The sequence below is a fragment of the Pseudophryne corroboree genome, chromosome 2 (assembly GCF_028390025.1).
Source record: "Pseudophryne corroboree isolate aPseCor3 chromosome 2, aPseCor3.hap2, whole genome shotgun sequence".
NCBI classification, from domain to species: Eukaryota; Metazoa; Chordata; class Amphibia; order Anura; family Myobatrachidae; genus Pseudophryne; species Pseudophryne corroboree.
In genome coordinates this window covers 146,836,958-146,861,237 of record NC_086445.1, presented here as the reverse complement: position 1 = coordinate 146,861,237, position 24,280 = coordinate 146,836,958, and the positions used below count along the sequence as shown (strand labels likewise).

At 47.5% G+C, this 24,280-nt stretch overlaps 1 protein-coding gene across 2 annotated transcripts in view; it reads left to right on the top strand.

The window, feature by feature from the left end:
- LOC135050579 (probable tRNA methyltransferase 9B) overlaps positions 1-24,280 on the top strand; it is a 50,342-nt gene that overhangs the window by 12,877 nt on the left and 13,185 nt on the right. Inside the window, exons 1-2 of one of the 2 annotated variants that reach the window (XM_063957036.1) lie at positions 21,980-22,059; positions 23,969-24,156. In XM_063957036.1, coding sequence (XP_063813106.1) covers positions 23,985-24,156 — 172 coding nt within the window. In that variant the 5' untranslated portion in view covers positions 21,980-22,059; positions 23,969-23,984. Of the gene's footprint in view, positions 1-21,979; positions 22,060-23,968; positions 24,157-24,280 lie in introns of those variants that run through there. The other variant, XM_063957037.1, reaches the window with a different exon arrangement.

Genomic DNA, 24,280 nt, shown 5'->3' with positions numbered 1-24,280 from the left:
AAAACGCGGTCGAACCCAAAACACGGCCGCGGAACCGAACCCAAAACCAAAACACAAAACCCGAAAAATTTCAGGCGCTCATCTCTATTCAGTACAGAGGGCACCGGGGCCGTTGCTACTACTGGTTAAGAGATATCTGAAAGGGCAGAGCCTACAGTTGTGGTGTTTTTATTTTTTTGTAATTCTTTTTATTTAAATCAATTTTATGTGTGTGTGTGTGTGTGTGTGTGTGTGTGTGTGTGTGTGTGTATATATATATATATATATATATATATGTATGTTATTATTGTTTAATTTGTATTTGTTTAATTTTTTTTTTAAATCTATTTATTTTTTATTCTATCTATCTATCTATCTATATCTATATATATATATATATATATATATATATATATGTATATTTGTATATATATATTTTATTTATTTATTTTTGGGGGGGGGGGGGGGGCGAATTACTGCCTTGCCCCGGGTGACAGAAATCCTAGTTTCGGCCCTGCGTGTTCGACCCAGACCAAGTAGCCGCTCGGCAAAGCTGTAAATCCGAGACACCCCAGGCAGCCGCCCAGGAAGAACCCACCTTACGAGTAGAGTGGGCCTTAACAGATTTTGGACACGGCAATCCTGCCATAGAATATGCATGCTGGATAGTGACCCTGATCCAGCGAGAGATTGTCTCCTTAGAAGCAGGACACCCAATTTTCTTGGGATCATACAGGACAAACAGAGCATCCGATTTTCTGTGACGAGCAGTCCTCTTCACAAAGATTTTCAGAGCCCTTACAACATCCAAGGACTTTAACGGAAATGAGGAGTCAGTAGCAACTGGCACCACAATAGGTTGGTGGATATAAAAAGCCGACACAACCTTTGGAAGGAATTGCTGACGTGTCCGTAGCTCAGCTCTATCTTCATGGAAGATCAAGTAGGGGCTTGTATAAGACAAAGGCCGCAACTCCGACACTCATCTAGCAGAAGCTAAGGCCAACAAAGTGACAGCCTTCCACGTGAGAAACTTGACCTCAACCTCCTGTAGAGGCTCGAACCAATCCAATTGGAGGAACTGTAACACCACGTTAAGATCCCAGGCGGCACAAAGGGAGGCTGGATGGGCAGAACCCCTTTCAGGAAAGTCTAAACCTCAGGGAGGGAAGCCAGTTGTTTCTGGAAGGAAATGGGTAAGGCTGAAATCTGGACCTTCACGGATCCCAACATCAGGCTCATATTCACACCTGCTTGCAGGAAGAGGATTCACACCAAGATACATACTTTTTCCAGATGCGATGGTAATGTTTAGACGTTACTCCTTTCCTAGCCTATATCAGGGTAGGAATAACCTTGTTCGGAATGCCCTTCCAAACTAATATCTGGCAAATAACCTCCATGCCATCAAACATAACCGCGGTAAGTCTTGATAAGCGAACGGCCCCTGTTGCAGCAGGTCCTCCCGAAGAGGAAGAGGCCTCGGATCTTCCAGCAGTAGATCCAGAAGATCCGCATTCCAAGCCTTTCTTGGCCAGTCCGGAGCAATGAGGATTGCCTGAACTCTCATTCTCTTTATGAGCTTTAGAATCCTGGGAATGAGTCGAAGTGGAGGAAACACATTCACTGACTGAAACACCCACGGAGTCACCAGGGCGTCCACCGCCACTGCTTGCGGGTCTCTTGACCTGGAACAGTACCTCCGAAGCTTCTTGTTGAGACGGGAGGCCATCATGTCTATTTGAGGTAAACCCCAAAGATTTGTCACCTCTGTGAACACCTCCGGATGGAGGCCCCACTCTCCTGGATGGAGATCGTGTCTGCTGAGGAAGTCTGCTTCCCAGTTGTCCACTTCCGGAATAAAGATTGCTGACAGTGCCAACGTGTGCCTTTCTGCCCAGAGGATGATTCTTGTTACCTCTGACATTGCAGATCTGCTCTTCGTTCCGCCCTGTCGGTTTATGTAGGCCACCGTCGTTACATTGTCCGACTGCACCTGAATGACCCGATCTTGTAGATGTGCCACTTGCAGAAGACCGTTGTACAGGGCCCTTAGTTCTAGAATGTTTTGGAAGAATGGATTCCGGACTTGACCAACTTCCTTGGAAGGTTTCCCCTTGGGTGACTGCGCTCCAACCTCTGAGATTTGCATCCGTGGTTAGAAGGATCCAGTTCTGAATCCTGAACCTTCAGCCCTCTAGAAGGTGAGGTAATTGTAGCCACCACAGGAGTGAAATCCTGGCTTTTGGCGACAGACGTATCCTCTGGTGCATGTGCAGATAAGATCCCGACCACTTGTCCAGGAGGTCCAGTTGGAAGGACCGTGCATAAAATCTTCCGTACTGAAGAGCCTCGTAAGAGGCAAACATCTTCCCCTGAAGGCGAATGCACTGATAAACCGATACCCGGGTAGGCTTCAAGAGATCTCGAGCCATACTTTGAATCACCAACGCCTTTTCCACCAGTAGAAATACCCTCTGCACTTCCGTGTCGAGGACCATCCCCAGAAAAGACAATCTCCTTGTCGGCTCCAAATGTGATTTTGGAAGATTCAGGATCCATCCAAGTTCCCTGAGCAGTCGAGTCGTGAGAGCATTGGACTGCAACAACCTCTCCCTGGAAGATGTCTTTATCAGCAGATCATCCAGATAAGGAATTATATTCACCCCCTGCCTGTGGAGGAGGATCATCATCTCTGCCATCACCTTGGTGAACACCCTCGGTGCTGTGGAGAGGCCGAATGGCAGTTCCTGGAACTGAAAGTAACAGTCCAACAGCGCAAATCTGAGATAAGCCTGGTGTGGCGGCCAAATCGGAATGTGGAGGTATGCATCCTTGATGTCCAAGGATACCAGAAACTCTCTCTCTTCCAGCCCTGAGATCACCGCTCTCACAGACTCCATTTTGAACCTGAATTCCTGTAGATAAGGGTTTAGCGACTTCAGATTCAAAATTGGCCTGACCGAACCATTTGGTTTCAGTACCACAAAGAGGTTTGAATAGTAACTCTGGTTTACCAGATGAGGTGGAAGTGGAACAATGACATCTGCCCTTTCCAATTTGTGAATGGCTTCCTGAAGGATAGCTCTGTCTGACAGCAAAGCTGGCAGACCTGATTTGAAGAACCTGTGGGGTGGGAGCTCTTGAAACTCCAGTTTGTACCCCTGGGACACAATATCCTGTACCCAGGGATCCAGACTGGACGACACCCAGATGTGACTGAAACGTCTGAGCCTCACCCCTACCTGCCCGTTCTCCCGGCAGGGAGGTCCACCGTCATGCTGAGGATTTTGAGAGACACAGAGGCAGGTTTCTGGTCTTGGGATCCTGCAGGTGCAGGTTTTTTTATTTAGCTCGGCCACCCCTGAAGAACGTGGTAGGAGTCTTGGACTTCTTAGCTTTTGCAGACCGAAAGGACTGCACCGAAGACGTAGAAAAGGGTTTCTTCGTCATCTGAGAAGCTGAGGGAAGAAAGGTTGACTTACCAGCTGTTGCCGGGGAGATCCATTCATCCAATGCTTCCCCAAAGAGAGCCTGACCTGTGTAGGGTAGGTTCTCCACCCTTCTCCTGGATTCTGCGTCTGCAGACCATTGGCGTCCTCGCAGTCAGATTACTCAGGTCTTTCATGGCCTCCACCATGAAACCCGCAGATTCCTGTATGTTATGTAAAAACAATTCAATGTCACTTCTATCTATAGAATCCAAGTCCTCCAGTAATGTGCCTGACCACTTTACTATGGCTTTAGAAATCCATGCACAGGCAATAGTGGGCCTTAACGCCACTCCTGAAGCAGTGTATATGGATTTGAGCGTAGTTTCAATCATGCGGTCAGCCGGTTCATTCAAAGCGGTAGACCCCGGGACAAGTAAAACCTCCTTTTTAGACAGTCTAGATACAGAAATGTCTACTATAGGTGGGTTGTCCCACTTTTTCCTATCATCCTCAGGGAAAGAAAAAGCCACAAGAACCCTCTTTGGGATCTGGAATTTTTTCTCTGGATTTTCCCAGGATTTTTCAAAGAATGGGGCAGATGTATTAACCTGGAGAAGGCATAAGGAAGTGATAAACCAGTGATAAATACAAGGTGATATACTCACCAGCCAATCAGCTCCAATATGTAAATTAACAGTTAGGAGGTGATTGGCTGGTGCGTGTATCACCTTGCATTTATCACTGGTCTATCACTTCCTTATGCCATCTCCAGGTTAATACATCTACCCGAATGCACTTAATTCCTTAGAGCAGGCAAGGTCTGGGAAACTTTCTTGTTGTCTGTAAAGTACGCCTCCCCTACCTGTTCAGGTGGTTTGTCAGTAATGTGTAACACATCCCTAATAGCCTTAATCATGAGTTGCACCCCTCTTGCCGGGGAAGCCTCACCCCCCCCCCCCCAAAAAAAAAAAATCCGCATCACCCTCTTCCGTGTCAGAGTCAGTGTACGTGTTGACCTGCATAATTTGAGCAAGCACACGTTTCTTGGACACACCAGGGGATTTTGAGGTAGTGGGGACAGAGCCAGACAAAACCTCCACAGATTGTTTTAAAATCTGTGATTCAGTCTCATAATGTGCAATCCCTTAATAGAAGCCACCAAGCCACCCACTGGGGCTCGGCTTTGGAAGGCTGAGACAAAACATTACATTCCTGAGTACATGGAATGAATTCCTCTGGAGAAGATACATATTCTGCCGAACAAGACACAGAAGGGGTCATTCCGAGTTGATCGCTAGCTGCTTTCGTTCACTCTGCAGCGATGAGGCAAAAAATGGCAATTCTGCGCATGCGTATGCAGCGCAATGCGTACGCGCGTCGTACTATTGCCACAAACGATGTAGTTTCACACAAGGTCTAGCGAAGCTTTTCAGTCGCACTGCTGGCCGCAGAGTGATTGACAGCTCTGCAATCCTTTCATTCGCACTTCTGCTAAGCTAAAATCCACTCCCAGTGGGAGGCGGCATAGCGTTTGCTTGGCTGCTAAAAACTGCTAGCGAGCGAACAACTCGGAATGACCACCACAGTCCCTGGACTGGTTATGTGATAATTTGCACACACACACACACACACACACACACACACACACACACACACACACACACACACACACACGAAAATGTCAAACACAGTTTCCCCCAAGTACCTTCAGAGAAACACAGAGATTGGAGCCAGCACCCACACAGCGCCCCAGTCGACAGTTATAGAGTAATTGCCTGGCGCTGACTGTGTACCTTAATAGATTACACAGTAAAGTACAGCCTTCCCCCCTTCTACAACCCCCCGGTACCGCACAGGATAGCTGGAGTCGTGTGAAGGGCAGCGCTCCCTTTCTGCGTCTCTTAGTGATGAACTGCAGGAAGAAAATGGCGCTGGTGAGCTGCTGAGAAGCTCTGCCCCCAAATATGGCGCAGCTTCCCGCACTTTACAGGATTATACTGGCCTGAGGTAATGCATTCTAGCAGTAGAACTAACGTCCCTGATAGGAGAGGTGACCAGTTTTTAGGGTATATACGCTGGCCCAGGGCGCCCCTTACAGCGCCGCACCTGATGTACCGCTGAGCCGTCCAGAGCGCAGTGTCAGTACTGTGCTCCCACCCTCATGCCGCCATTTACACCGACTCCCCGCTTGTCGGGTCACAGGTGACACACCACCGCAATCTTCTGGCTCTGTTAGGGGGTGGCGGCAAGCTGCGGGAGTGAGCGGTCGCCTCGAGGGCTAACGATCATCACCCTCAGGAGCTTAATGTCCTGTCAGCGGAGATAGTGGCCATTAACCTCTGAGGGTTGGACACTACTCCCCCGCTAAGTCCCACGAAGCAGGGAGGCTGTTGCCTGCAGCCTCCCTGTGCCTAACAGCTTTAAAAAAAATAATAAAACTCTAAGAGCTCCCCTAGCTTTGACCGGCTCCTCCGGGCGCATTTTCTAAACTGAGTCTGGTAGGAGGGGCATAGAGATAGGAGCCAGCCCACACTATCAAAGTCTTAAAGTGCCCATGGCTACTGGTGGAACCGTCTATACCCCATGGTACTAATATGGACCCCAGCATCCTCTAGGACATAAGAGAAATAGAGAAAGAAAACACCCATTGCAGAAATTGCGAATGCATCGCAATATGCGGGCTTATCGCAAAAACATACGCAATTACCAAACAGCGAAGATTTTTCTTATCTGCGGCAGGCAAGGTCGTCCACAATTCTTGCGACACAAGAGGCTGGAAGTGGTCATCGCTGACGTCAAAGGCTCTCCTTAAAATCACCTGGGCACACCTGCGTTTTTTCAGACACACCTAGAAAATGTCAGGTTTCCATCCAGAAACGCCGGCTTCCTGTCAAACAGCGGCTGCATTGCGATTACAAGCTGTACGCAATTTCTGGCACGTTTTCTGCTCACACAAGTGCAATGCAAATGATGCACATGTGCAGTCATTAGATAATCGCTCAGATTGCGAATCGCAAATTTTACAATCCTTACTGAATAAGGTCCTTAGTCAGTGGATTTCAAATAACATTTTAGTTACATTTTAGTCAACTTTGCAGTTTAATGATAGTGTAATGGATTTTGCTGAAGAACATTTCTCTATCATTCCCTTGAATACTTTGTATACCTTTTACTATGGCCCTCATCCCGAGTTGATCGCTCGCTAGCTGCGTTTAGCAGCAGTGCAAACGCTAAGCCGCTGCCCTCTGGGAGTGTATCTTAGCTTAGCAGAAGTGCGACCGAAAGGATCGCAGAGCGGCTACAAAAAAAGATTGTGCAGTTTCTGAGCAGCTCGAAACTTACTCCTAGCTAGTGATCACTTCAGACTGTTTAGTTCCTGATTTGACGTCACAAACACGCCCTGCGTTCGGCCAGCCACTCCCCCATTTCCCAAGCCACTTCTGCGTTTTTATCGGGCATGCCTGCGTTTTTACACACACCCCCTGAAAATGCTCAGTTTCCGCCCAGAAACACCCAATTCCTGTCAATCACTCACCGATCAGCAGTGCGATTGAAAAGCGTCGCTAGACCTTGTGTGAAACTGCAGTTTTGTGTGAAAGTACGATGCGCGTGCACAGTGCGCACCATACGCATGCGCAGAAGTGCCGCCTTTCCAACTAATCGCCGCACTGCGAACGAAAGCAGCTAGCGATCAACTCGGAATGAGGGCCTATGTGTTTAGTATTCTAGGTAACAAAAAAGTGCAACACAATGGGGGTAATTCCAAGTTGATCGCAGCAGGAAATTTTTTAGCAGTTGGGCAAAACCATGTGCACTGCAGGGGGGGCAGATATAACATTTGCAGAGAGAGTTAGATTTGGGTGTGGTGAGTTCAATCTGCAATCTAAATTGAAGTGTAAAAATAAAGCAGCCAGTATTTACCCTGCACAGAAACAAAATAACCCACCCAAATCTAACTCTCTCTGCAAATGTTATATCTGCCCCCCCCCCCATGCAGTGCACATGGTTTTGCCCAACTGCTAAAAAAAATGTCCTGCTGCGATCAACTTGGAATTACCCCCAATGATGTCATTCACAGGAGGTCATTTATTTTCTGCAAATATCTATTCAAGAATACAATTGTTCTATAATGAATCATGTTGTGCTACTTGATAAAGCTGCCTGGCCCTGGCCCCTGAATTGTGAAAGCTCTCGCCTGTCTGGTCACAGTGACTGTGTGACCACTGACCACCACCACCACACAGAGTGACTCACTCTCACAGGCCCCACCCCGAGTCCAGTCACACATGCTACGACTCCACGAGTTCCATATCCTACGTCTGGCAGCATCCTGCAGTGCTTTCTGGGGGGTGGTCTTCTGTATGCCGGCGGTCGGGCTCCCGGCGCTCAGTATACCGGCGCCAGGAGCCCGACAGCCGGCATACCGACACTTATTTTCCCTCGTGGGGGTCCACGACCCCCATAGAGGGAGAATAAAATAGTGTGGCGCGCGTAGCACGCCACCGTGCCCGTAGCGCGGCGAGCGCAGCGAGCCCGCAAGGGGCTCATTTGCGCTCGCCACGCTGTCGGTAAGCCGGAGGTCGGGCTCCCGGCGCCGGTATGCTGGTCGCCGGGAGCCCGACCGCCGGCCAGCGGTAGTGAACCCCTTTCTGGGTACATTACCTAACTATCACGAGACCTGCGAGCAAGCGGCGTCCAAACGAAATTGATACAGCTTTTTCATTTTGTCAATATTAGGACATCATGAACTAATATTTCGTCATCATTTCCGTTATTAAGAATTTCCTGTTTTTGTTATTGTTACAATTTAATCACAAAAAAGCCTTTGTCAGTGGATAGTTTTAGTCTAAATTTTCATCTACATAATTAACACTGGTACAGCGCTAAATACACTTTGTGGTGCCGTATAAATAATGATAATGATAATAATAATTATAATAACAATAACACAGGAACGGTACTCAGGAAATAATTCTCTCCAAGAAAGGAACAAAACACATTATAATGTAATGAAGGTAGAACCATTTGACCCCTGTGGTTGTAGAGGGGTCTAGGCCTCATGCCAAACTAAATTACAATTGTCTTCTCTATCTTTTTTTGTGCGCAGCACTTGCATTTGTAACCAGGATTAATTATCTTTATGTCAATTTTTAGCTCACTTCGTTCAGCTGGGATGGAGTCAAAAGGTCGACAATAATACTGCCAACATTCATCTCAACATGACAATGTTGACAGTCATGTCTCAGAATGTCTCAGAATGTCGACCTTAGGGTTAGGCTGCGGACGGGAGGGGGACAGGGTTAGGCACTAGAGGATGGGCTAGATTTAGACAATAGTGGTAGGGCTCAAATACTTACTGGAAGGCCAGAGGATTGAAGATCTTACCCAGAAGAGACGCTTGCATGACCATTGGGTCCTGGAAGATGCCGCTGGAGCTACCACAAGATAAGACACCACTGGAACTCCAGGGCGAAATGTGGACATTCTAGCATTTCGACATTGTGACCATGTTGTCATAATGAATGTCAGCATTATAACTGTCTACATTTCATAACCAACCCCTGTTCACCCACCATAACTGGAATGGGTTGGGATTGATATGCCGGAGTTCGGGTTGCCAGTGGTCAGAATACCAACTGCAGCATCCTGATGTTGATAATGTCGATAGGGGAAGGTGAGTATACTTACCTTCCCCCAATGGGCCCCAAAACCCTCCCTTTTAGCTGCCTAAACCTAAACTTCATCCCCCACCCACACAGCCTAACCCTAAATCTCCCAGTGGTACCTAAACCTAACCTCCATCCCCGCTACCTAACTGTATCCCTCCCCAGGAGTGTCAAAAACTAACCCACTTTCTTTTTGTTCTCACCGTCTCTCTCTCTTTTGTACTCACCCCCCCCCCCCCCCCCCACACACACACCTCTTTTCTCTTGCCAGAAGGGCCGATGGCCAGATGGGACAGTCTGAGTCTCAGTGCAGTGCCCAAAATAAGGTATGCTGCACCTGCCACCACCAACTAAAAACTATAATAATTATATTCTGCTGGGGTGCCTTCCAGGATCCCATAACTAATGGAACAGGTGACCAACATTTCAAGGCCCAATCAGCCTTTTCATCAGGGTGAAACATTGGCAATAAACCAGGATGCACGCCTACAGCCAATCATAGGTGTTCCACCTTGAGGACCAGCACTGCTGTACACCTTCATTTCTACTTGGAGTCGTGTGTAGGAGCCCAGTTCATTACTGCAGCCTGGAGAATCTAGCTTGCAGCATCTTATCTTCACACCCGCACAGTTCCAGCCACTTACATTCTGATCCGGCGGCAGGAGCTGTCATTTCCGTCCCACAACAGGTTCGGTACGGGTTTATGGACGGAGATTGCACCAGGTGCTTTTTCAATTACTACACACTGCTGCTCAGAGAGGCCGGCTGTTAACCAGCGCATCTGTCCCGACGACAGCTGCAGGTCCGGCTCCACTACTCACCTGTCCCTGCCTGGGAGACACGGAGCCGCTTGACGCTGCACTGACCGGGTGACGGCGACCAACTAGGGCTCCCTGCACGGTGCGGCACGGCTCCTGCCTATCGCTGAGGCTCTGGTGTACCATACTTCCCTTGCCAACTGGATAGCACCAGGGAGCAGGCATTGAAAGCTCCTGCCCAGCGATACATGTGCTCATACATCTATTTGCCACATCATTGATCTTGTACTGGCTGAATAACGCTGTTCATCTTGGGCTTCATGTAGTATTCTTCAAGTACACAGCCGTGAGTCATTTTTCAATTATTGACAACCATATTCCAGGTTTCCATTCATGTGCATATACTGAACTCTGCACCGCTCACGTCCCCTTTGGGGTTATCAGTAATTGAACTTTTAACATTTGTCTTAATCAGTGTCCAAGCCACATTTTGGACGCTTAGTTATATATTATATATTAACATTATTGTGATGTTTTAACATTGTAATATACCGCCGGAGGTTGTTGTATTTAATTTTTGCTAAAATAAATGTCTCTGATTGCTTGATTGCTAAGCGCCACTTGGTTTTGTTTGCTATTTCTGTGTCTTAAGGGATTGGCAATTCTCTTTACAAGAGGCTGCTGACAATCATATTACATTACTACTCACCAGAGCGCTTAGTGTTTTCCTTCTACAGCCAATCATTACCTGATGGCGTATTCGGTGAGGCCACGCCCCCTGTGATACCACCACCCCTATCTGGGAGTACGCGTGCCTTAGGTGCATGTAAATATAAATTTTACCGTTCCCCTATCATGATGCCCCCCCCCTTTCATTTTCTTCTGGATCCGCCCCTGCCTATGAGTGTGTTTTTTTTTTTCTATGAATCATATGTGTTTTATTTTTGTGATCTTGGTTTTGTGTCATCGTTACATTATGACCAATACTCCCGATATCTCATACCGAGTAAATGACAGTTTATCCACCAAGGACCACCAAAATCTGTATTCGCTTACAAAAAAAAATTAGGCTCAGGCCGGCCCTGGTTGTGAGTGCATGATGTGGCTGCGTAGTGTATGACATTTGATGGCAGAGGGGAAAGCTGAGGCGGATGAGCTGATGAGGATGCCGGGAGGACCCACTGACAGCATCTCTGGATGAGGGGCAGCCATTAAATCAATTAAAGGTTGGTGTTGCTGAACACATATTGAAATCTGAGTGGCTCTCATGAGGGTGAGCGTTCCCATGAGAGCCAATTTATTTTGAGACAGGGTTTTTTTTATATTTCCCTACTCTGTGTGTGTATTTAGTAGTTTTCACAGGAGGCCCTGTTTGGTAACATGCTGGGTTGGGCGCAGTTCATGCAAACACTGAAGGGGTAATTGAAGCACATAGGGGGCAGTGTGGGGCAACATGCTGAGAAGGGGGGCAGCATGGGGAGATACTGGGGCAACTGGAGTACACATGGTGCTATGCGTGGTAATGGTCTGCTGGGGGGGGGGGCAGGTCAGGGAATTGCTTGGGGCATTTTGGACACATGGGGGCTGTGTTTCATAATGTGTTATAAGGGGCATACTTAAGTTTAAGGGGCATTACTGTGCAAGGAGCACTACTGTGTAGGGCATACTAAGGTGCAAGGGGCATTACTATGTGGGGCATGATATGATGCAAATGGTATTACTGTGTAGGGCATACTAAGGTATAATAAGATTTTACTCACCGGTAAATCTATTTCTCGTAGTCCGTAGTGGATGCTGGGAACTCCGAAAGGACCATGGGGAATAGCGGCTCCGCAGGAGACTGGGCACAACTAAAGAAAGCTTTTAGGTCACCTGGTGTGCACTGGCTCCTCCCACTATGACTCTCCTCCAAGCCTCAGTTAGGACACTGTGCCCGGACGAGCTGACATAATAAGGAAGGATTTTGAATCCCGGGTAAGACTCTTACCAGCCACACCAATCACACCGTATAACTCGTGATACCATACCCAGTTTAACAGTATGAAAACAACTGAGCCTCTCAACAGATGGCTCAACAATAACCCTTTAGTTAACAATAACTATGTACAAGTATTGCAGACAATCCGCACTTGGGACGGGCGCCCAGCATCCACTACGGACTACGAGAAATAGATTTACCGGTGAGTAAAATCTTATTTTCTCTGACGTCCTAGTGGATGCTGGGAACTCCGAAAGGACCATGGGGATTATACCAAAGCTCCCAAACGGGCGGGAGAGTGCGGATGACTCTGCAGCACCGAATGAGAGAACTCAAGGTCCTCCTCAGCCAGGGTATCAAATTTGTAGAATTTTGCAAACGTGTTTGCCCCTGACCAAGTAGCAGCTCGGCAAAGTTGTAAAGCCGAGACCCCTCGGGCAGCCGCCCAAGATGAGCCCACCTTCCTTGTGGAATGGGCTTTTACTGATTTAGGATGCGGCAGTCCAGCCGCAGAATGCGCCAGCTGAATTGTGCTACAAATCCAGCGAGCAATAGTCTGCTTAGAAGCAGGAGCACCCAACTTGTTGGGTGCATACAGGATAAATAGCGAGTCAGTTTTCCTGACTCTAGCCGTCCTGGAAACATAAATTTTCAAGGCCCCGACTACGTCCAGCAACTTGGAATCCTCCAAGTCCCTAGTAGCCGCAGGCACCACAATAGGTTGGTTCAAGTGAAAAGCTGATACCACCTTAGGGGGAAACTGGGGACGAGTCCTCAATTCTGCCCTATCCATATGGAAAATCAGATAAGGGCTTTTACATGACAAAGCCGCCAATTCTGACACACACCTGGCTGAAGCCAAGGCCAATAACATGACCACTTTCCACGTGAGATATTTTAGATCCACGGTTTTAAGTGGCTCAAACCAATGTGATTTTAAGAAACTCAACACTACGTTGAGATCCCAAGGTGCCACTGGAGGCACAAAAGGGGGGGCTGAATATGCAGCACTCCCTTAACAAACGTCTGAACTTCAGGTAGTGAAGCTAGTTCTTTCTGGAAGAAAATCGACAGAGCCGAGATCTGTACCTTAATGGAGCCTAATTTCAGGCCCATAGTCACTCCTGCTTGTAAGAAATACAGAAATCGACCCAGTTGAAATTCCTCTGTTGGGGCCTTTTTGGCCTCACACCAAGCAACATACATCCGCCATATGCGGTGATAATGCTTTGCAGTTACATCTTTCCTGGCTTTAATCAGCGTAGGAATGACTTCCTCCGGAATGCCCTTTTCCTTCAGGATCCGGCGTTCAACCGCCATGCCGTCAAACGCAGCCGCGGTAAGTCTTGGAACAGACAGGGCCCCTGCTGCAGCAGGTCCTGTCTGAGCGGCAGAGGCCATGGGTCCTCTGAGATCATCTCTTGAAGTTCCGGGTACCACGCTCGTCTTGGCCAATCCGGAACCACGAGTATTGTTCTTACTCCTCGTTTTCTTATTATTCTCAGTACCCTTGGTATGAGAGGCAGAGGAGGGAACACATAAACTGACTGGTACACCCACGGTGTCACTAGAGCGTCCACAGCTATCGCCTGAGGGTCCCTTGACCTGGCGCAATATCTCTCTAGTTTTCTGTTTAGGCGGGACGCCATCATGTCCACCTGTGGCCTTTCCCAACGGTTTACCAACAGTTGGAAGACTTCTGGATGAAATCCCCACTCTCCCGGGTGTAGGTCGTGTCCGCTGAGGAAGTCTGCTTCCCAGTTGTCCACTCCCGGAATGAACACTGCTGACAGTGCTAAGACGTGATTTTCCGCCCATCGGAGAATCCTTGTGGCTTCTGCCATCGCCATCCTGCTTCTTGTGCCGCCCTGTCGGTTTACATGGGCGACTGCCGTGATGTTGTCTGATTGGATCAGTACCGGCTGGTTTTGAAGCAGAGGCCTTTGCCCAACTTAGGGCATTGTAAATGGCCCTCAGTTCCAGAATATTTATGTGTAGGGACGACTCCTGACTTGACCAAAGTCCTTGGAAATTTCTTCCCTGTGTGACTGCCCCCCAGCCTCGAAGGCTGGCATCCGTGGTTACCAGGACCCAGTCCTGTATGCCGAATCAGCTGCCCTCTTGAAGATGAGCACTCTGCAGCCACCACAGTAGAGATACCCTGGTCCTTGGAGACAGGGTTATCAGCCGAAGCATCTGAAGATGCGATCCCGACCACTTGTCCAAGAGGTCCCACTGAAAGGTTCTTGCCCTCGGTGCCGTGGACAGTCCAAACGGCAGTGTTTGGAATTGGTAATGGCAATCCTGTACCACAAATCTGAGGTACTCCTGGTGAGTATGGTAAATGGGGACATGTAGGTAAGCCTCCTTGATGTCCAGGGATACCATGTAATCCCCCTCCTCCAGGCTTGCAATAATCGCCCTGAGCGATTCCATCTTGAACTTGAATTTTTTTATGTATGTGTTCAAGGATTTCAAATATAAAATGGGTCTCACCGAACCATCCGGTTTCGGTACCACAAACAGTGTGGAATAGTAACCCCGTCCTTGTTGAAGTAGGGGCACCTTGACTATCACCTGCTGGGAATACAGCTTGTGAATTGCCTCTAGCACAGTCTCCCTGCCTGAGGGAGTTGTCGGCAAGGCAGATTTGAGGAAACGGCGGGGGGGAGACGCCTCGAATTCCAGCTTGTACCCCTGAAATACTACCTGAAGGATCTAGGGATCCACCTGTGAGCGAGCCCACTGATCGCTGAAATTTTTGAGGCGGCCCCCCACCGTACCTGGCTACGCCTGTGGAGCCCCCCCGTCATGCGGTGGACTCAGAGGAAGCGGGGGAAGAATTTTGATTCTGGGAACTGGCTGACTGGTGCAGCTTTTTCCCTCTTCCCTCGTTTTACACGCTTGCATTTCTGAAGCCGAAAGGACTGTACCTGATAATACAGTGCTTTCTGAGGCTGTGAGGAAACCTGAGGTAAAAAAAAAAAATTTTCTTCCCAGCTGTTGCTGTGGATACGAGGTCCCAGAGACCATCCCCAAACAATTCCTCGCCCTTATAAGGCTCTATGTGCCTTTTAAAGTCAGCATCACCTGTCCAGTGTCGGGTCTCTAATAACCTCCTGACCGAATGGACATTGCATTAATTCTGGATGCCAGCCGGCAAAATATCCCTCTGTGCATCCCTCATATATAAGACGACGTCTTATGTTCGCAAAATAGTATCCCTGTTTGACAGGGTTACAGACCACGCTGCAGCAGCACTATCTGCAGGTCTCAGTCTAGTACCTGAGTGTGTAAATACAGACTTCAGGATAGCCTCCTGCTTTTTATCAGCAGGTACCTTCAAAGTGGCCGTATCCTAAGACGGCAGTGCCACCTTTTTTGACAAACGTGTGAGCGCCGTATCCACCCTAGGGGATATCTCCCAGCGTAACTTATCCTCTGGCGGGAAAGGATACGCCATCAGTAACTTTTTAGAAATTACCAGTTTCTTATCGGGGGAACCCATGCTTTTTCACACTTCATTCACTCATTTGATGGGGGAACAAAACACTGCCTGCTTTTTCTCCCCAAACATAAAACCCTTTTTTAGTGGTACTTGGGTTAATGTCAGAAATGTGTAACACATTTTTTATTGCCGGGATCATGTAACGGATGTTCCTAGTGGATTGTGTATATGTCTCAACCTCGTCGACACTGGAGTCAGACTCCGTGTCGACATCTGTGTCTGCCATCTGAGGGAGCGGGCGTTTTTGAGCCCCTGATGGCCTTTGAGACGCCTGGGCAGGCACGGGCTGAGAAGCCGGCTGTCCCATAGCTGTTACGTCATCCAGCCTTTTATGTAAGGAGTTGACACTGTCGGTTTATACCTTCCACCTATCCATCCACTCTGGTGTCGGCCCCACAGGGGGCGACATCACATTTATCGGCATCTGCTCTGCCATCACATAAGCCTCCTCATCAAACGTGTCGACACAACCGTACCGACACACCGCACACACACAGGGAATGCTCTGACTGAGGACAGGACCCCACACAGCCCTTTGGGGAGACAGAGAGAGAGTATGCCAGCACACACCAGAGCGCTATATAATTTAGGGATTAACACTATATTCAGTGCCGTTTCTAGCGGCGGGCGAACCGTGCAACCGCATGGGGCGCCCGCCGCGGCACTTTGTGACTACTCCTCTCCTCCCTCTCTCTTCCACCCGAGCGCTCCTGCTCGGGGGGGCGGGGCTTCGCGGAATGACGCGTTTGCGTCGTGACGTCACGACGCAAATGCGTCATTCAGCGAAGCCCCGCCCCCCCCGAGCAGGAGCGCTCGGGTGGAAGAGAGAGGGAGGAGAGGACTGGAGATAACCATCGAAGGAGGAGGCGGCCGGCGCGCGGGACCCGAAGAGCGGCAAGTTGTAAGTATTCTCTCTCTCTCTCTCTCTCTCTCTCTCCTTCCCCCTCTCTCTCTCCCTCCCCCCACTTGACACCTGCCGCACTGTGTAAAATGGGGATACCTGCCGCACTGTGCAAAATGGGGGCACCTGCCGCACTGTGTAAAATGGGGATACCTGCCGCACTGTGTAAAATGGGGATACCTGCCGCACTGTGTAAAATGGGGGCACCTGCCGCACTGTGTAAAATGGGGATACCTTCCGCACTGTTTAAAATGGGGATACCTGCCGCACTGTTTAAAATGGGGATACCTGCCGCACTGTATAAAATGGGGATACCTACCGCACTGTGTAAAATGGGGATACCTTCCGCACTGTGTAAAATGGGGGCACCTGCCGCACTGTATAAAATGGGGATACCTGCCGCACTGTATAAAATGGGGATACCTGCCGCACTGTGTAAAATGGGGATACCTGCCGCACTGTGTAAAATGGGGATACCTACCGCACTGTATAAAATGGGGATACCTGCCGCACTGTTTAAAATGGGGATACCTGCCGCACTGTGTAAAATGGGGATACCTGCCGCACTGTGTAAAATGGGGATATCTACCGCACTGTGTAAAATGGGGACACATGCCTGCGTACTGTGTAAAATGGGGATACCTGCCGCACTGTGTAAAATGGGGACACATGCCTGCGTACTGTGTAAAATGGGGATACCTGTCGCACTGTGTAAAATGGGGACACCTGCCTGCATACTGTGTAAAATGGGGGCACGTGCCTGCGTACTGTGTAAAATGGGGACACCTGCCTGCGTACTGTGTAAAATGGGGATATCTGCCTGCGTACTGTGTAAAATGGGGATATCTGCTTACCGTACTGTGTAAAATGGGGACACCTGCCTGCCGCACTTTGTTAAATGGGGACACCTGCCTGCCGCACTTTGTTAAATGGGGACACCTGCCAGCCGCACTTTGTAAAATGGGGACACCTGCCTGCCACACTTTGTAAATGGGGACACCTGCCTGCCGCGCTGTGTAATATGGGGACACTTGCCTGGTGTAATGTGTAAAAAGGGGACTTTTTTATTTTTATTTTTTCCCCCTGTGGTGGGTGTGATATCAGATGAGGCCACGCCCACTGTAATGAGACCACGCCCATTTTAATCAGGCCACACAGCCTTGTCGGGAGCGCGCGCGCCCGAGGCGCGCGCATGCTTTTTTTCTGGCTATATGGGGGGGCACGCAATTTTTTTTTATAGCAATGGGGGGGGGGGGCGCATTTTGAAATCTCGCACTGGGAGCCAAATTGTCTAGAAACGGCCCTGACTATATTGAGTGAATTTTTCCCAATAGCTGCTTGTATATACAATATTGCGCCTAAATTTAGTGCCCCCCCTCTCTTTTTAACCCTTTGAGCCTGAAAACTACAGGGGAGAGCCTGGGGAGCTGTCTTCCAGTTGCACTGTGAAGAGAAAATGGCGCCAGTGTGCTGAGAGAGATAGCTCCGCCCCTTTTTCGCGGACTTTTCTCCCGCTTTTTTATGGATTCTGGCAGGGGTATTTATCACATATATAGCCTCTGGGGCTATATATTGTGATATATATGCCAGCCAAGGTGTTTTTATTGCTGCTCAGGGCGCCCCCCACCCCCCCCCCCAGCGCCCTGCACCCTCAGTGACCGGAGTGTGAAGTGTGCATGAGGAGCAATGGCGCACAGCTGCAGTGCTGTGCGCTACCTTGGTGAAGACTGATGTCTTCTGCCGCCGATTTTCCGGACCTTCTTGCTTCTGGCTCTGTAAGGGGGACGGCGGCGCGGCTCCGGGACCGAACTCCAAGGCCAGTTCCATGCTGTCGATCCCTCTGGAGCTAATGGTGTCCAGTAGCCTAAGAAGGCCAAGCTAGCTGCAAGCAGGTAGGTTCGCTTATTCTCCCCTTAGTCCCTCGCTGCAGTGAGCCTGTTGCCAGCAGGTCTCACTGTAAAATAAAAAACCTAATTATATACTTTCTTTCTAGAAGCTCAGGAGAGCCCCTAGTGTGCATCCAACCTCGGCCGGGCACAACATCTAACTGAGGCTTGGAGGAGGGTCATAGTGGGAGGAGCCAGTGCACACCAGGTGACCTAAAAGCTTTCTTTAGTTGTGCCCAGTCTCCTGCGGAGCCGCTATTCCCCATGGTCCTTTCGGAGTTCCCAGCATCCACTAGGACGTCAGAGAAAAGGGGCATTACTGTGTGGGGCTTGATATGGTGCAAGGGGCATTACTGTGTGGAGCATTATATTGTGCATGTGGCATTACTATGTGGGGCATACTAAGGCGCAAGCAGGGCCATTTCGTGGGGCAGGCGAGCAGTGCAACCGCACTGGGCGCCCGACGCGGCACTAACTGTGGCTCCCTGCTTTCTCCTCCTATTTCTCCCGAGTAACCCGCTCGGAGGGCGGAGTTTCACGGAATGACGCGGTTGCGTCGTTACGTCACGACGCAACCCCATCACTCCGCAAAACCCCACCCCCACCCCCCGAGCGGAGTACAGAGGGGGATCCAAGTTAGGAAGAGGGAAAGGCCGGCACGAGGAGCGACTGGTGAGGCGGGCCGAAGAGCGGTAATCGCCTCTGTAAGTATTCTCTATCTCTCTCTCTCTCTCAATGTGTAAAATGGGGACACCTGCCGTAATGTGTGAAATGGGGACTCTTGCCTGCCGTAGTGTGGGGATTTAATGTATCAAGGGCATTGCGGTGTGTGGCATAATATGGTGCAGGGGGCATTACTGCGTGGGGCTTAATATGGCAGATTTTTTTTTTCCTGCGGTGGTCGTGATCTGTTGGAGCAGGGTCAAAAACTGGATTGTGAGGAAGTCTTTTCAGACGAGGCCATGCCCATTTAAATGAGACCACACCCATTTAGATTAGGCCACGCCCCCTTGCCGAGTGCGCGCGCAAGTTTTTTTTTATCTAGGTGTTGTGTGTGTGTGTGTGTGTGTGTGTGGGGGGGGGCACATTTTTTTATGTCATGGGGGGGCGCATTTTTAAATCTCGCACTGGGAGCTAAATTGGTTAGAAACAGCCCTGGGTGCAAGGGGCATTACTGTGTGATGCAACATGAATAAGGGGCAGTACAGTAATGTGACTAAAGTGCACTACTGTGTGGCATAATTAGAATTAGCGTACTATTGTGTGGTCACGCACACATCCAGTCACATCATACCCTATTTTGCGAACTCTCCCTGCCTAGGGTATGGACGGGGACACCATTGCTCTTTATGTACACAGGGCACCAAAATATTTATTTACAGCTCTGCTTTTGTGTGCACAGACCTGTCCTACTCTGTGATCAGCACCCTGCCCTAAATAAGTTCTAGAGTGAGGACTATCTAATCCTCGGCATCTGTTAAACCAGGGCTTTGTCAGCTGGAAAAATGCCTCGCCTTTTCTTTGTGTGTGAACTCCACCAATGAAGTGCCAGCTTTACCAAACAGAGCCAACCAAATAACAAATGTCTGACTATGGCACATGTTTGAATCTCCGGCAGGATGAGCTCAATTGTGTGTATCTTAATACAGAGAATGATGTACAGAGTATGTTGTCATAATATTAATTATATTTGGAAGAGCATACTGGAGTAGGAGGAGTCAGGAGGAATAAGGGGAGGAGTCTATGCCAGGAGTCAGACGCTGACACTGAGACGGGCCTGTGTGATTTAAATGCCAGGGCCTGTTTTTAGTCCCAGTCCGGACTTGATACATACTATACTCGCAAATAATTGTAGGAAATATTATCTTACTGAAACACAATAAACACTTGTCTGGTCATTTTTTGGAATGATAAACAGTAATGTTTTGAATAATAACAGACCCGCCCATGGCATAAATCACTAATAATGTTATATATAAAAATTATATTGGCCTAATTACCAAATGACAACACGCAATGTTTCAATGAATTACTGCTGAATCAACGGGATGTTTAGTTCATTAAATACAATCATTATAATCTTGCATCTTACATTACACTGTAATATATCTAGTGGAGGATGGTATTTAACTTTTAGAGATTATTACATTTAGCTTTGGGGAGGAAGTGTAGCAAATATTGACTAAGTAGAATAACTCAGTTAAATAAATATCATACCCATATATATGTAATTAACTACCAAAGTGACACATGCACTAAGTTATTATAGATATGATGGGCAATAGCTTTTAATTAATAGAGTCTGGAGCCCCCCCCCCCCCCCCCCCCCAAAAAAAAATAATAATAATAATAATAATAAAAAAAATGGATAACTTCAGACCTAGAGACACTTGCCGAATCTTCCAGTCTTTGAATGAAATTGTCGCCAGCACCTCAATTAATAATTGTCTGTTAATGACTTGCTGTGATAACATTCAAACATTCAACAAAAATTCCCACATTGGGCCTGATTCAGGTATGGACCAATTTCCGATTTTCCCAGCAATTGTCTGATGGTGGGAGGACTGCGTATGCACCGGAGCTGCAGTGCACATGTCTTGTGATGCAGGTGCTGCTCCGGTCGCAGTGTTGGGGAAGCTGCAGCTTGATTGGCAGGCCGCAGACGTTTGAGGGTGGGGAGGGTGTCCGTTTAAGAAAACGGGGGGGTGTTGGCCCCATTTTCTGGGGGTGCAATGGCCAGGGGAGTTCGAGCACTTATATGACCGATGGCTGCCCGATGGCATTCCAATGGCAAGTCTTCAGGCACAACATCGGATCACACAGGAGGGTGTCTTTTTCTTTAAAACACCTCCTGCTGCATTATAATATGTTCGCACAGCGGCAGCGTACAAAGAAGCAGTGGCTGTCTTAGATTGGGGCCACACATAGTGAATGGGACCCGCTTGGCCACAAGGAGACTGCACATGGGTGCCTATGCACCGCCACACCCTGTTCTATGAAATCCTGTGTGTCACTGGCCGAATCCTGTTCTGTGGCATCCCGCAGAACAGGATCCGTGTGCACACAGAAACCCCTCCCAGCGAATGGGACCCGCTTGTCCGCTAGGTGTGGCCCTAGCCTCATTAGGCTCTGTCTCTGAATCAGGCTCATTGTTGGGCATGTTCACTTGATGCATTATATTAATTTGGATTATTATAATTTCACTATATAGCACAACCATTTTATGTTGCACTGTACAGAGAATATTTGTCATTTACACCATAGTCCCTTCCCCACTAGGACTCAAGGCCATCTTAACATATAGGGATACTGGGCAGCCACCCAGGGTACCGCAGTTCTAGGAGCCTTTGAGCAGTGACGGGCTGGCCCGAAAGGCATCTGCTCCCCAAGCTGGTACCTCCAGAGCTTCTTGGGAGGCAGGTACAAAATGCTGATTGTGCATTAAACACAATTAGAGCGGCCATGCTTCGCTGCCCACCAAAGTCTCCTCTGCCCATTGTACTACTCTACTGATCTGCACTGCCGACCTTCACTTACTCTGACTCAGGTAATATTAAGTGGTTAATGTCTCTAAATATCCAACCTTAGATCTTTGTTTGCTTGAACTTAATCAATAAGAGTAAAATGACAAATTACAAGTTACAGCTTGCCTGGATGCCGGGAAAGGGACATGATGCAGGTGTAAACAACAGCACATTGTGTCTTACACATTGGAGGAGGGGTTAAGGGACTGCTGACTAAGCACAAAGGGCAGGAGAGAGTCAGGTCTACACCTGTGTCTCACAGTCAGAGCACACCTGGCAGGCAGGGGGACAGTTTCATTCAGTTGGAGATTGATTTCCTTTTGTTCAGCTGTGGTTGCTTTCACCCAGCAACCTGACACAGGGACGAGGGCTTCCTTTCTGGAGAGAACTTGCCTCTTACAGAGACTGATTTTCCCTTCATGCAGGTAACCATTACTATTAATATATATTTATACGATATATATGTACAGTACATGATATTCTGTAACCCTTTCTTCCATCATCTACAGTATAGCTTTATGTTACTGTTCTCTGTGTGATCAGTTGCTCTTTTGCAACTACAAGCTAGTTTATTATCCAATAATTTACAGTAATTGCAACAGTAAAATAAGTGGGAAGTTTGAGATAAAAGCATTTAATAGTGATAAAAATCATCTTGGAGGGTCTGTCTGCCTTTTGTAACTCCCATTGATAACAACACTGAGCTACAGTATTAAATGTTCTCTATTTTTGAGAACATAAACAAATGCAATAACAATACCTTTGTGTAGACATGTAAGGATAATACATAGATGCACTATTTTATCAGTGGCGGCTTATAATAAGGGTTTTCGCAGGAAACCAGGAACCAAGATAGTGAATAAATAACAGAATGAGTGTAAAGTCCCACACACTAGCCGATTTTAAGCTCAAAGTAGCTCACTTTTGGCGTTTTGAGCTACTTTGATCTCAAACTCGGCCAGTGTGAATGGCCGGGCAATGAGCGCTGATGTTTGAACAGCCTACTGTGGAAAGTGCTTCAGCCCCCTGTGAACATCGCTGGGCACAGGGAAAATCACACAGTGTGTATGCACTGAGCTATTTTTCTGCCAGTGATGTTCACATCATCACCCGGCATACACACTGGGCAAAAACGGCTAGTGTGTATGCACCTTTATAGAGTACATTAGAAGCTATAATGAATACATACATCAGCACTGGGCATTGCAGAATGTTTCTGTGTGTAATCAGTAGAGATGCTCACAAATGTTGAACCATTTTAAAACGGTATATATATAATTTAATGGTGTGATGGCCATAAAACATGATCCTGGTGGAACAAGCAATGAGCTGTTTGAATTTGCAGTTCACTGCTGGAGATTTGTGTTAAAAGAAGTATTGTTAAATAGTTTTGTTATTGAACACTATGGGGGAGTATTTATCAAAGCCTGGCAAGAGATAAAATTGTGAGAGATAAAGTCCCAACCAATCAGCTCCTGTCAAGGTTCAAACACAGCAGTTTCAAACACAGCCTGTAACATGTAGTTTAGAAGCTGATTGGTTAGCAGTGCACTTTATCTCTCTCCAAGCTTTGATAAATAGTCCCTTATTTAATCATATTATGCTATTACAAAGTGAATAAATATCAATTCAGGAATACACACTGTGCAATATCGTTAATGATATCGCATAGTGATGTCGTGCCGCAACCGGTCCATGCATGCAGCTTTGGACGATAAGTCCAAATTGAGCTGCATGCACAACCGTCAGCGAGGGTCGTTAACCCCCGGGAACGCGCATAAGACATCGCTTGCAGAATACACACTGTGCAATATTTTCATCAATATTGCTCAGAAAGGGGAAAATGAGCGATAATGACTGTAATATTGTACAGTGTGTATGGACCTTTAAACAGACTCATAACAGATTACACTTTCAATCTTGAATCAATTTTTTTTTTTAAAGGTTTAGAAATTCTGTCAAATTTTCATACCAATTTGCCAGCCGGCTCGAGCATCTTTTTAATCTAAATATAAAATGTACTGTACGCATCACTCAGGAATTATGATCATTTTAATTTACCATTGATTGATTTTCCTGTTTTAAAAAAAACAAAAACAGACTTTTTTTTTTAAATCCATTTTGGTTTGTTATTGTGTTTTTAAGGTGCTGAACTAGGCTGAAAAATATGGATGTATAAAGGGATTTACTGTCCTTTTCCTGCGAGCTGCCTCTCCCACCAGCATATTGCATCGGATAAGGCGCTTACAGTTCTGGATTTATAGCATGTTACTGAAGATTTACCTTTTCTATGTAATAGTGGAATAAAATAGATCTATTCTATGTTAATTTAAGGAATTTCAACAGTTTAATGAAGCTAGTAGAAGTAATGGAAAAGGAGGCAAGCCACCTGGAAAAAGAGCACGTTCACAATGTGTATGAGAAGATTGCACCGTACTTCAATGACAAACGGTACAAAGCCTGGCCAAGAGTACAAGCGTTCCTGTTGGCACAGGAGCCGGGAAGTCTGATTGCTGACATAGGTAAATGCATTCATTAACATTTTTTCAAGCAGTAACTGATCCTTATAGGATTTAAAGGACAAAAAAATTAACCCCAGAAAGGATATATATATATATATATATTTTTTTTTTTGTAAATAACACA